This window comes from Mastigoproctus giganteus, chromosome 9, assembly GCF_048544385.1.
Source record: "Mastigoproctus giganteus isolate SK-2022 chromosome 9, ASM4854438v1, whole genome shotgun sequence".
Classification (NCBI taxonomy): domain Eukaryota; kingdom Metazoa; phylum Arthropoda; class Arachnida; order Uropygi; family Thelyphonidae; genus Mastigoproctus; species Mastigoproctus giganteus.
In genome coordinates, this window is record NC_143583.1 from 218,007,352 (window position 1) to 218,022,296 (window position 14,945).

The 14,945-nt window shown below is 40.6% G+C and overlaps 1 protein-coding gene across 1 annotated transcript in view; it reads right to left on the reverse strand.

The window, feature by feature from the left end:
- The window catches only part of shot (dystonin-like protein short stop), a 1,739,701-nt gene that overhangs the window by 31,215 nt on the left and 1,693,541 nt on the right, over window positions 1-14,945 (reverse strand). The window contains exon 87 of the mRNA XM_090380932.1: window positions 1,619-1,797. Within this exon, the coding sequence (XP_090237058.1) occupies window positions 1,619-1,797 (179 nt within the window). The remainder of the gene's footprint in view (window positions 1-1,618; window positions 1,798-14,945) is intronic.

The window sequence follows — 14,945 nt, forward strand, 5'->3', positions numbered from 1 at the left end:
CAGTAGTGATTCTTCATGCATTAAGAATCTGCAGGTAAATGAACCACTAGGTGGCAGTGATTACAGTGTGCTGAAGTGGGATTTACTCAAAGAGGTAACTACCATTAGGGGTAAAGTGAAGGGTTATTGTTTTCGTAAAGGCGACTACGGTGGACTGAGACAGTATTTAAATTCTATACAGTGGGACCAACTGATGATGTTACCAACAGCAAATTCAAAATGGGAAGCATTCAAAGAACTTATCTTGTAAGCTAATAGGCTTTACATAGCAACTAAGAAATATTGTTCAAGGTTCAGGCCTAAATGGATGTCAGATGAACTAATGAGACATATGGCAGAGAAGAAAAATGCATGGGATACATATAAATTAACATGTGACACAGAAGCCTATGATAGATATAAGTTGATCTGTAACCAAGTTACTAAGGAGGTTAGGCAGGCGAAAGCAGATTACGAGAAATCTTTGGCAAGGGATGCAAAGAAAAACAGCAAGGAGTTCTTTACTTATGTAAACTCTAGAAGGAAGGGGATGAATCATATTGGTCCACTTGATATCGATGGTTCAACTGTTCATGATCCTGCTCAGGTAGCTAACAAACTATATCAATATTTTGCATCTACATTCACACATGAGGAGTTATTCAGGTAGGGGAATGCCATAGATGAAGTAAACACTGGTAGTGAGCTAGATGATCTTGTAATAATTGAGTAAAGTGGAGGAGAAATTGTTGAAGATAAATACAAGAAAGGCACCTGGGGTGGATTGGATCTATCCAGTTATATTAAAGGAGGCAGCAAAGGAAGTAAGCAATCTGTTAGCCATAATTATGAGAGCTTCCTTGGACTCAGGGGAGGTACCCACAGACTGGAGAAGTGCAAATGTAACCCCAATTCACAAAGGATTAAAGGCTGACACAAGTAATTATAGACCTGTGAGTTTAACTTCTGTTCCAGGAAAATTAATGGAAGCACTGGTTAAAGAAGCACTGCAGGATTATCTTGCCAAGAATTCAGTTATAGCTCAGACACAGCATGGTTTAGTTAAGGGAAGGTCTTGCATGACCAATTTGATTGGATACTATGATGTAGTCACAAAAGAATTGGATGCAGGGAATAACTTTGATATTATATATTTGGATCTTAGAAAGGTTTTGATACTGTTGCACAAGGAAGACTGCTGCACAAATTGGAGCACTGTGGCATTGGTGGCAAATTGTTGCTATGGATAAATCATAGAAATCATTGGTTCCATTTGCTGGCAAATATTAATTTTATTTGTCCTATTACATCAATAAGATATAATGATTATCTTGCCCAATTTTGTCACAGTTATCCTCTATATTTTTTAATTTACATAACTTCGATCTTTTTATCAGTTAAAAAGATTGACAATTTTTTAACTGCTAAAAAGATTCATACCATTTCATTAAATCATTAATGAAATACTATGAAGTATATATTTTATTTTTATATTATTTTAACAGACTAAGTAAATGTATATTTACTTAGTCTGTTAAAAATGTTGATTTTTAATTGTACGATATATAATTGTATAATTGTATGATCTAGTTGTAATTTTTTATTTTAAAATAAATTAATAATGCTACCATTAACCAACCTTAGTAATAGGACCAGTAGATGGAATAGAACCACCAGAGCGATTGAATGCAGATCCACCACTATGAGAAGACTGGGAGGAAGTAGGGCTAGTCTTGGGTTTGAAGGGAGTCATAGATTGGCTTACTCCATCTGCTAAAATGAACTGTTCTCGCAGCTCAAGGTTGGTGCGTCCTTTTGCTAAGTTAACAAATAAACAAGTGCAACTACTCATGCAGGAGGCCAAACATGCATACAAAAAAAAAAACTAATAAAACAAGTGATTTGATGCTAAGGCAAGCTTGAAGTACTAACACAATGGGAAAGTTGAAAACATGCAAAAAATAAAAAACAAAACAATAAATACATAAATAAATAAATAAAAAAAAAAACAATAACAAACAACTGCTCTTTAATTTGCCAATAAAGTATGAGGGTGAGTCAAGGTGATATGTGTTGTTTTTTTTTTTTTTTTTAGAAGGTGGGTGAACCAGAATGAACAAAAGACTCTTCAGTGCAGATGGTAGGAATATGATTCTGTCTCTGACATGCAATGAGGCTTTCTTCTGAACACATCAGAAGCAGTACAAGATGGCAGGACGCTGTTATTCAGAGTACATACATTTTATTTTTAAAAATAAAATGTTTAAATAAAATAAATTTTTAAAAAAATAAAATAAAAGGGTGGACTTTCTCTTGTCAGACTGTTACTGAGAGTATAAAAAAATCATCAAATTCCAGTTAAAAGAGAAGGTTAAACCAACTGAAACTCCAAGCACATTAAGTGAATAATACGGGTGAGGAGGTCCTATCACTTGCAGATGAGTATTAGTGTGACAAGTTTCTTGACGGCTTTCAAGAACTTGCTAACCAATTGAATTCTCATGTGCAGCTAACAGATTCACAGGATGTGAACATTCAATATATTGAGGAACTGCTTTTGGAAAACATATGAATTTTAGTGAATAATATTTAACTGATAGTTCAGCTTCAGTTCAGTTTAAGATTTTCATAATTTCTAATTGTGCATGAGAGATTTAAAGGCTCCTGCAAACTGGATAAAGACTTGTAAAGATAGCTTTTCAGATATTGAAATTTTGGCAATATTCAATAAGGATGTGCTTAATTGCTAACTGAGTTTGACAGAAGATGCAATAAGGAGGACTTTCTTTTGCAAGTAAAAAAAAAAAAAAAAAAAAGGTGTTAAATGAGAGTGGTCAATATGAAGTCTAGAAAGTGTGTTTTTAAAGATTTTTTATTTTTTGACTGTTGTTCATAACTAGAAAATGCCAAGGAAGTACAACATCAGGATGTTTTGCTGCCTCCATAAGTTGTTAGAATACTAACACAAGATCCTAGAATGTTGACATGATGTGATATGTAATCAGACCTGGAATAAGATGCCTGTTTGATTACATATCTGCAAAATGGCACATATTTGAATCTGCATCAAAATACTTCACTCTTCGCAGGTTCTTATATACATACTCAGTGTATGTTAAACTTGTGAAAAATGGAAATTAGATATGTTGTCTATGCAAATTTTATTGCAGTGCAGATACCACAATTCTGTTGGATATCTACACTGATGGCTCAAAAACAAATTTAGGCTTTCAAGGTAGCAACTGTTTCTTCTAACAAGAAATGGAAGAAACAGTTGCTACCTTGAAAGCCTAAATTTGTTTTTGAGCCATCAGTGTAGATATGGAATCCCCCCCCCCCCATGTTGGAAAAAATTTGCAGTTGTCTTTCAAAGTATTCACAGTACAGTGGAGCGTCGATAATCTGAACTAATTGGGACCGGGGTTAGTTCGGACTTCTTATTTGTTCAGATTTCAAGCGTATCGTTCTGGAGACTAAAAAAAAAGTTTAGTAAGGTTAGAAATAAAAATGGTGGCTTTAAAATCTGAGGGTCTGCCTAAATTTTTGTTAAAATCCAGTGCCTCTTCACACAACAAAGGTCCAGATAGGGGTTCTCCTAAACTTCATCTGTGTGAACCACAAATAAACAGCATCTTCGAGGGATGGGTGATTTCTCTTGTTTCCTAAACCTTTTATTTCACTGATTTTGTTAATTTCTGATCTCGGTGTGACACAACAAAATGTCATAGCCACTAACTGTCTTTTACCCGAATTGTCACATACAGCAAAATGTAATTCATCAAATTGTCTTGCAATGAATTGATATAAACCCATGAAAATCAGCTTTAATAACTGCTTGGAACGTCTAGATTGAGTAGTTTCTATTAGTAGATCTCCTGATTGGAACACTTGACCATTTTGGATGCCACTGCTACATTTTCAAGGCACCTGTGAGTATGTGAATGAATGGAGAGCTTGCTCACAGGTTCAGATGACAATGAGTGTATAATTAAGAAGACTGGAAGTTCTTGATTAATTGTATCCTTTGTTAATCTCTTTGGGTATGAAAGGTCATTGTCAATTTGGTGTAAGCCATGTCACTGGGAGCTTGATGGCTCTAATGGTGGATAGTTCACTGTGCCATTTTTGTGCTCCTTTCTGGCCTTGAAATTTAGCTTTACCAACCAGGTTTAAGGCCCTGTTACAGGGAGGACAGGAGTAGTGACCAAGCAATATAAAGTAAGCCAGTAACAAAATTAAAAAAGAAAGGGTGCATTCCATTCTAAAACTAGCTTACAAGTCATAAGACTAAGTTTGTTTGTTTGGTTTAGTTTTATTGGCGCATCAGCAACTAAGGCTATAATGCGCCAAAACCTTGTCATGAAAATGGTAAAAATCTTTCAGTGACCTAACGAATTAGGTCACTAAGTCAGGGTATAAAAGCCACGTATAAATTGTAAAAGACGAATATCAGTAAACAAGGTAAAAATAATAAGATTTTTTAAATATGATTAAAAAGGTTTACTGATTTCAGGAAAGTAAAAATAGCAGACACGTGGTCATTGTCGGATAAAATCTGACTGAGTGTATAAGGCTCAGTCAGATGGTTAAAAGCGATAAAACGAGTATTACTAAAACTGGAACAGTCACATAAAATATGTTTAACGGATAAAATGGTGTCGCATTGCTCGCACATAGGAGGATCATCCGCCCTCAGCAGAAACGAATGTGTCAGATGACTGTGTCCTATGCGGAGTCGGGCAAGAACAACTTCCTCGCTCCGATTCCTGCGCAGACTGGACTGCCATGTTTGTATTAGAGGCTTTATTTGGTATAATTTATTTGTTCTCTCTCTCTATGCCATAATTCTTGCCATTGGGAATATATCTTTTGGTGTATTATTTGCCTGTAGTCTGTATAGGGGACTGACAGGCAACGATTGTTAGTGGGAGCTGCTGATTTGGCTGCAGTGTCAGCCAAATCATTTCCCTTTATCCCAATATGGCTAGGAATCCAGCAGAAGCGGATATCAAATTTATATTTATGAAGAGAATATATCTTCTGCTGAACCCGAGAGAGAACTGGATGACAGTTGCGTCTCAAAGATAATAAAGCCTGTAATACACTCAAAGAATCAGAATATATTATTGACCTTTCGCATTGAGAAGTTCGAATGTGATCCAAGGCTAACTCTATAGCATGCAGCTCTGCAGTGTATATGCTGGATTCAGGAAGAATCTGCTGAGATATTATAGTGTCCCGAAAGACAGCAGCAGATCCTACGCACGACTCAGACTTCGAGCCGTCTGTGAAGACGGGCAGGAAGTCGGAATACTCAGCTCGGTGTGCGGAAAAGAGCTGATGGTAGACAGATGACGAGGTCTCAGATTTTACCCATTTCTTAAGGGAGAAGTCGCACAATGCAGTATGAGCATGCCATGGTGGAAGAGTCTCTTTTGGTGTTTGTGCAACCTTGTCTACCATGATGTTAAACTCTCTTAGTAGCTCTTGGACATGAATACCAAAAGGTCGGTTGGCAGTCTGACGGGTATTGTACAAGTTTTCCCAACGTGGCTCAAAGACAGATGTCCACGTAGGATTGTCTGGCATGGATTTCAACTTTAAAGCATAGCTTAAAGACAACTGCTTACGTCGAAGGGATAACGGTGGCTCGTTTGCTTCGACGTATAAGCTCTGGACAGGAGATGTTCGAAATGCTCCAGTAGCTATACGGATAGCCTGATGGTGGACGGGATCCAACCATCGAAGGACACTATCTCTAGCTGAGGAGTATACCTGGGCTCCGTAGTCCAATTTGGATCGTACAAGTGCATGATAAATACGTAGTAGGGTGCACCTATCTGCTCCCCAACACGTAGAGGAGAGAGAGCGAAGAATATTTAGTCCCTTCGTGCACTTTGTACGAAGCTGACGAATATGTTCAAGAAATGTCAACTTTTTGTCAAACACAAGTCCCAAGAATTTTGTGCTTGACGCTACTGGAATAGCATTTTGTCCGAGCATTAATTCAGGTTCAGGATGAAGATTACACTTGCGACAAAAGTGTACGCAAACGGTCTTCTCCGGTGAGAACCTGAAGCCATTAGCAAGTGCCCAGGAATTAAGGCGATCAATGGCTCTCTGCAGTTGTCTTTCAATAACCCTCATGTTGCATGACTGACAAAATATGCTAAAGTCATCAACATAGAGGGCACAGTTTACAGTTGGAGGAAGTTGTTCTGTGATGGAATTGACTTTGATGGCAAAAAGCGTGACACTTAATACTGATCCTTATCGTACTCCCTCCTCTTGGCTGAAGGGACGAGAGAGTGAGGACCCCACACGAACTTGGAAAGATCGATTGGCTAAAAAGTTTTTAATAAAAAATGGGGAGTTGCCCCCTAAGGCCAAGGCTATGCAGATCTTTTAAGATGCCAAATCTCCAAGTTGTGTCATACGCTTTCTCCATGTCGAAGAACACCGACACCAAGTGTTCGCGTTTTAGGAAAGCATCCCGGATGGATGCTTCCAATCTAATAAGATGGTCCAAAGTGGACCGGTTCCGTCGGAAGCCGCACTGGATGTTGGAGAGAAGGTCATTTGATTCTAAGTACCATATTAAACGGGAATTAACCATTCTCTCCAGGATTTTGCACATACAGCTGGTCAGAGCAATAGGACAATAATTGGTGGTGACTTTTGGATCCTTTCCTGGCTTAGGAAAGGCAAGAACGATTGCCTTTCGCCAGGAGTCCGGAAACTGCCCATCAATAAAGATTCTGTTATACAGAAGGAGCAGACAATCCATAGATTTTGGTGAAAGATGTGTAATCATTTCATAATGGATGCCATCTGGTCCAACAGCACTTGCTTTGGAAAGAGTGAGGTCTCTTTTCAGTTCCTCTATAGTGAATGCCCCGTTGTAGGGATAGAGGCCCTTGGTCTTAAAATTAAGTGCTTGTTTTTCTAGTTTATGTTTCAGGACCAGGAACTCTGGGGAATACGAAGATGTTGCAGAGATGTTAGAGAATGTTTCCCCAAGAGAATTAGCTATTGCAGTTGGATCTGCAATAGCACATTCATTATAATCTAGGATTGAAGAAGGGTGGGATGTATATTTTCCGGATTTTATCCAGACTACCTTAGAGTTGGTAGACTGGTTAATAGATGATGTAAAACGGATCCACGATTCCTTTTGACTCTGACGGCGGATATATCGTGCTTTGGCTCGTGCACGTTTAAAGGTTATAAGGTTGGTCGTGGTGGGATATCGGCGGAATATCCCCCACGCTTTGTTTTGAGCCTTTTTTGCTGCTATGCATTGTGAATTCCACCAAGGTTTAGGAAATGGTGGAAACCGGGCAGATGTTTTTGGAACAGCATTCGCAGCTGCTTGGACAATATTTTCTGTGATGTACTTAACTGCATCATTGATAGACTCTTGACTGACTGTGCTAGAATCAAAATTTGCCTGATGTTGGAAGGCAGTCCAGTCAGCCTGATCAATCTTCCACCGAGGTAACCTGAAGGGAAGACATGGTCTCCCACTGTGTAACGAGGTTATCACGGGGAAGTGATCGCTTCCGTATGGATTCTCCTCCACTTCCCAAGTGAGTGAAGGGAGTAGAGAAGGGGAGCAGATAGAGAGATCAATGGCAGAAAAAGTATGGGTAGGCATGTGGAAGAAGGTGTTTTTTCCAGTATTTAGAAGGGAAAGGTCATTGTCATTGAGAATACGCTCTATGACTCGTCCCCTTCCGTTGATGTTAGCACTACCCCACAGGGTGTTATGTCCGTTAAAATCCCCGACAAGTAAGAAAGGGGGAGGCAGCTGTGTTAGAAGATCATCAAGGTCTGCCTGGGTGATGTCAGTTCCAGGTGGCAAATAAATGGAGCACACAGTTAATAGAAATCCCACTGAAAGGCGAATTGCAACAGCCTCTATGCTGGTTGTAATTAGCAAGGGCTGCATTGGGGTCTGGTTACCCACAAGGATAGCCACTCCCCCATGTACAGAGCCATCCACAATTCTATCCTTTCGAAAAACTGTGATGTTGTGCATGGTGGGATCATCATTTGCCTTTAGATATGTCTCCTGCAAGCAAAAGCAAACTGGCTCGTGCTTTTGCAGGAGGGCCTTGATGTCATCAATATTTCGCCGGAATCCACGGCAATTCCATTGTAGGAATTTAGCCATTATTTTGGCTTGGTGGGTCAATCAGGCGGCTTCCGAGGTGCTGAGGGCTTACTTTTATCAGTCTTGGATTTATCTTTTTTGGGGAAGAATGGACGCTGTCCCGTGTCCATTTCCTCCTCCGCAAAGAGTTCCAAGACTGAATCTTCGGGTACCTCCTTCTGCTCGACATCCATCTTTTCTTGGGTACTAGGGGGGACTTCTCCTTTCTTATTCTTTTCTTTCATAATTATCTTTGTTACTTGTGGAGCATTAGGAGGTACCGATATAGGAGTGGCAGCTGATTGGTCCTTTTGTGCAGGTTTTTGAGAACTTAAGAGATACCGTGCGATGGGAGTGAAAGACTCCTTTGGAGGAATGGTCATGTCTGTCTGAGTTCTGACGGAACATCTCCCTGCTACCTTCTGGGCGTAGGTAGGTCTGTTGATATTCAGGGGTTTCACGGATTTCCTTGCCTCCTGGTATGATATGTTAAGCTCTGCCTTCAGCCGTTGAATCTCTTTTTCTTCTTTCCACCTCTGGCATGCTCGTGAGTAGGCTGGGTGTTCGCCTTCACAGTTAATACAGGTGGGTTTTGCGCCTGAACATACTGTTGTTTCGTGGTCCTTTGCACCGCATCGAGCGCATGCAAGGACTCCACAGCAGGCCATTTGAGAATGTCCATACTTCTGGCATTTAAAACACCGTAAAGGGTTTGGAACGTATGGACGCACTGAACAGTTGATGTATCCAGCTTTAATCTCATCAGGAGGTTTAGGAGAGTTAAAAGTCAGGATAACGCTCCTGGTTTTAACAATTTTTCCATCCCTTCGCGCAGTAATTCTCTTGACGGCAGTAACTCCCTGTGGTTTTAATTCGGAGCAGATTTCCTCCTCGGTTACGTCAAGAAGGTCCCACTCCGAAATGACACCTCTCGATGAATTGAGTGTTCTGTGTGGTGTCACTGTTATAGGGATTCCTCCGATTGATGTTACTCGGAGTAGATGCTCGGACTGCCTGTCATTTTTTGTTTCAATCAAGAGGTCCCCAGAACGGAGCCTCTTAACTGACTTGGGTGTACCTACTAACCCATCTAACCCTTTCTGTATAAAGAAAGGTGACATTTTTCCATTCGGTTTTTCATTGGTGGAGTGCATGATTAAAAACCGCGGGATAGGACCTGATGGTAATTCAGTCTGCTGCCTCTTTGAAGCAATATTGCTGTCAGTGTCTGTATTTTCAGATAGGGACCGGGTTGGGGCCCCTGAAGAAATAAGTTTATCAGGATTCATTGAGTTTTTTAAGTTGTTCAGTGCCCGGGCTCCCCACCCACCATGGAGCCCAAAGGGACGCCCACTACCCGGCATGCAATAAATGCGCTCGGGAGTGGGACGACAGGGCTACCCAGACACTATACCCGCACCACCGCCAGCCTGAATCCTGTCCCTCGGACTATGAGGGTAGGGGCGTGGCATTGACACGGTTGACCCTCGCAGGCGAGCCTACTAGCCGATTGATCCTAGCCGGGCCTTCCAGGACCACCCGTCTTGTCGAAGCAGGGGCCAAAGTGGTGTATTGAAGCTGGGCCCCTCAACCACCAGGATCCCCCTTTCCGAATTTCCACGGGTCCCAGCGCACGGCAAACACGCCGGATTCCATTGATGTAAGCCTGGAACCTGGGCTGTGGGCGTTGGATCCCAGTGATGCTAGTCTGGAAGTCCAGCAGCGTCACTGGGAGGTCCCCTCACCACGTACAGGTGCCCACGTCGAGGGGCATAAGACTAAGTCTACCTTAATTAGGGTGAATGGAATTAAAAACTTTTGAAACCAAATGTAAACTGTAGGGTTGAGAAATCATTTTTCAAATTGCACAGAGTCAATTGATCACTATAACACTTGGTGCCTGGGGCAATATCAACCAGTGACCAAGCTACTCGGAAAGATTAGTTAAGTTAGTTAGTAATTAGTAGTAATAAAAAAGAAACACCAGTAAGGAAAATTCCTCTTTTGGGCTTAGCATAATGTTTGTAAAACTGCAAGCTACTTATTATAATAAAAAAAAGGAGGGAAATGAGTGTGAAACACAAGGTAGTCTATGTCTTTTTACAGAGTGCTACATAAATCAATTAGAATCTGGTTCAGTGAGACTCACTCAATGGAAACATGGGTTGATACTACATTGAAAGTGTGCACAAGTATTGGAATGGTAGAGACTACAATTCACTGTTGTTGTAATATATACTACAACAACAGTGAATTGTAGTAATATATATCACAACAGTGAATAACAACACTGAATGTATCAGTATTACAACACTGAATTCATGTCGATTAAATTTCATATTCTCACAAATATAAGATTCCTCAAAGCAACTTTTGAGAAATTCATATTATGTGTGAAATCTAATCTATTTTACAAATGAATTATGAAAAAAGAGATTGTTATAATTGATTACAAAATAAGTCATTCATGGACACATTGTTCAATAAAGAATACAATGCACATTGTGCATTGTATTCTAAAGATGCCGACATCTGAATAGAACTTGCGGCAGTTGTTGCTATTAGGTTTAACGACACAAGGGCTGCTGTGGCCAAACTGTATCTGTTCATAGTTTATGTAGAGGTAACATATTGTTATAAATATTAAATTATATCCTCCTGTACAGACCAATACATTTTAAATATATCAAAAGTTCGTCTATATTTGCTTAATTTCCTATAAAATGAGATGGATCATGTGAGATATTCAATATTCTGAAAGGTGTTTGACTGGATGGCTGAATGTAAGGAAAATGACAGACTAAGTTCTTTGACAGTATGAGCACTGTGGTGGATTTTTACCGAATAATAGGAAGAGATGAGTATGACGAATGTGTCCAATTCTGAGTCTTGCCAATATCACTTCCTCTTGTCTGTTTTGTCGGAAGCCACACAGCCACAGCTTTGGTTCTTGCTTTATCTGGTAAAGTTTATTGTTGAGGTTACATTTCCAGATCTGTAATCATTTATCGTAGCATGCTTTACATATAACAGATTTATAGTCGGTGTATGGAATCTGAGGATGTTGTGAGAGAGAGGCGGTTGGGGATGTTTAGTAGCAAAGTCAGCACTGTCTTTTGGGAAAGGACAGTGCTGACTGTCATTTCCCAAAATGCCAGAATGGCCAGGTATCCACCAAAAACTGATTGGACACTGCAAGAGAATAGCTGGGAGTGAATGTAGGATGACAGGAGGAGAAATTCTTTCTTATAGCAGAGACAGCATTGAGGGAATCAGTGTAAATTACAGCAGATGAGATGGAAAGCTCTATAATCTTACTAAGTGCTAATTTTATGGCGATTAATTCAGCGGTGAAGACGCTGCAGGCTAGTGGTAGTGAGGCTATAACTGTAAGTGAAGGAAAAACTGCTGCAGCACCTACTGTAGTTGCAGTTTTTGATCCATCAGTGTAGATTTTACAGGAATGCGAGTTTAGAGTAGAGTGAACTGAGTGCAACTGCCTGATAACAGGACCAGGGTATGTCTGCCAGGGGCAAAGGTTGATGACGTTGTAGAGCGAATATCATCTTTTAAGGGCACAAAAGGTGATATAGTTGTACACGTTGGCACTAACAATATTAAGAGTAGGAGACCGACAGAATTACTTAACAAGTACAGGTCACTGTTGAACAAAAGCCGAGAATTAGGGTTGAATTTGAAAGTGTCTGCAATTCTGCCCAGACACGATAGGAGGGAGTATATGATGAGAGCCTTGTCGATCAATTCGGCCCTGGAAAGATTGTGCAAGGCTCAAGGGGTAGAATTTTTTTCAGCCTGGACTGTACTTGTTAACAGGAGAGATTGCTTCTACAGGGATGGGATACACTTAAATAGAAAGGGTGCAAGAATATTTGCTGATGCTATCGAGGCAGTGTTAGGTGGGTCGGAAAACTGCTAGCTTGGGGGGGAGACAAAGACCAATAGATTGACAGTAGCCACTGGCAGAGGTGAAAGAGATTCTTGCACTGCTTCTATTAGAATGAGCAGAAGCCTGAAAAACAAGATGCTTAATATTTCAGAGATTGCTGGGAGCCATTGCGGTACAAGTAAACACATGGGTTGTGTTAGGGTTGCTAAGAATAGAAACAGGTGCAGGTATACTTGCGTGAACACCAATGCTAGGAGTTTAGTAAACAAATTTGATGAATTTGAGGTATTGCTCAAAACATCAAAGGCAGATATTGTTGGGATATCAGAGACGTGGTGTCACATAGATATAAGTAATGCAGAACTGGAATTTGGGGAGTACAACGTCTACAGAAAGGATAGACAGGATAGGAAGGGGGGAGGGGTTATGCTATTAGTTAAGAAACACATAAAAACCAAGGAAGTGAAGCCAGTCGACATGGCCGGACAGTGCAGTGTTGAGTCAGTTTGGTGTGACATAAGCATTGGGAGATCAAAATTGAGAGTAGGAGTGTGCTATAGGCCTAATGACTGTGATGAATATAATAAGGAACTGTACAGGGAAATAGAGTGGGCCAGTAAATCAGAGAGTCTTATAATGGGAGATTTTAATTTCCCAGATATTGACTGGAATTTGGGGGCTGGTTACCCACACACTAGCAGGGCTTTTGTGGATTTATTGGATGATTGTTTTCTACATCAGCATGTTCAGGAGGCAACTAGAGGGAGTAATACTCTTGATTTGATTATCAGCAGTGATTCTTCATGCATTAAGAATCTGCAGATAAATGAACCACTAGGTGGCAGTGATCACAGTGTGCTGATGTGGGATTTACTCAAAGAGGTAACTACCATTAGGGGTAAAGGGAAGGGTTATTGCTTCCGTAAAGGCGACTACGATGGACTGAGACAGTATTTAAATTCTATACAGTGGGACCAACTGATGATGTTACCAACAGCAAATTCAAAATGGGAAGCATTCAAAGAACTTATCTTGGAAGCTACTAGGCTTTACATACCAACTAAGAAATATTGTTCAAGGTTTAGGCCAAAATGGATGTCAGATGAACTAATGAGGCATATGGCAGAGAAGAAAAATGCATGGGATACTTACAAATTAACACATTACACAGAAGCCTATGATAGATACAAGTTGATGTGCAACCAAGTTACAAAGGAGGTTAGGCAGGCTAAGGCAGATTACGAGAAATCCTTGGCAAGGGATGCAAAGAAAAACAGCAAAGAGTTCTTTACTTATGTAAACTCTAGAAGGAAGGGGATGAATCAGATTGGTCCACTTGATATTGATGGGTCAACTGTTGATGATCCTGCTCAGGAAGCTAACAAACTAAATGAATATTTTGCATCGACATTCACACATGAGGAGTTATTCAGCAAGGGGAATGCCAGAGGTGTATTCAACTCTAGCAGTAAGCTACAGAATCTTGAAATAACTGGGAGTAAAGTGGAGGAGAAACTGTTGAAGATAAACACAAGAAAGGCACCCTGGGTGGATGGGATCTATCCAGTTATATTAAAGGAGGCAGCAAAGGAAGTAAGTAAACCCTTAGCCATAATTATGAGAGCTTCCTTGGACTCATGGGAGGTACCCATAGACTGAAAATGTGCAAATGTGACCCCAATTCACAAAGGAGGATCAAAGGCTGACACAAGTAATTATAGACCTGTGAGCTTAACTTCTGTTCCAGGAAAATTAACGGAGGCACTGGTTAAAGAAGCACTGCAGGATCATTTAGACAAGACTTCAGTTATAGCTCAGACACAGCATGGTTTTGTTAAGGGGAAGTCTTGACTGACCAACTTGATTGGATACTATGATGCAGTCACAAAAGAACTGGATGCAGGGAATAACTTTGATATTATATACTTGGACCATAGAAAGGCTTTTGATACTGTTGCACATGGAAGACTGCTACACAAATTGGAGCAGTGTGACTTTGGAGGCAAATTGCTGCTTTGGATAAAGGGGTGGTTGAGGGGGAGAAGACAGAGAGTGGTAATCAATGGACACTGCTCATCGTGGACTAATGTTATTAGTGGAGTCCCTCAGGGCTCAGTGTTGGGTCCATTATTGTTTTCTGTATTTATAAATGATATTGATGATGGTATATCAAGCTTAATGTCCAAGTTTGCAGACGATACAAAGGTTGGCAGGGTTGTCAAGGACACTACTGACACTATGCTGCTGCAACTAGAAAGGTTGAGCAGATGGGCTGAGAGGTGACAAATGAAGTTTAACATTGACAAATGTAAAGTGGAGGATGGCATGGAGTGACATGGGAAACAGCAACCCCAGAGCAACGTATCAACTCTGTGGTACTACACTGACAGTGGTAGAGAATGAAAGGGACTTGGGGGTGGTTGTGCAGGCAGATATGAAGTTCTCTGAGCAGTGCAGACGGGCTGCAAGAGTAGCTCATGGAGTATTGTCAATGATATACAGGAATTTTTCGAGCAGGGATAAGGAGGTGATTATTCCATTGTATAAGGCAAAGGTCAGGCCACACCTAGAGTACTGTATACAGGTCTGGAGGCCTCATTTCAAGAAGGATGTAGAGCTGCTGGAACGAGTACAGAGAAGGGCAACAAGATTAGTGAATGGAACAAAGGGGTGCTCTTACGAAGAAAGGCTTAAGTTTTGCAAATTACAGTGTCTGGAGACTAGGCACCAGCGATGTGATCTTATAGAGGTGTATAAAGCCTTGAATGGTTTAATCATGCTCAATGCTGATGGGATTCTTCCTCTAGCTCAGAAAAATCACCTGAGAGGGCATAAATTCAAATTGAGGAAAGACAGATGTAGGAAAGACGTGCGGAAATTTGCCTTTAGCCAGCGGGAGGTTGG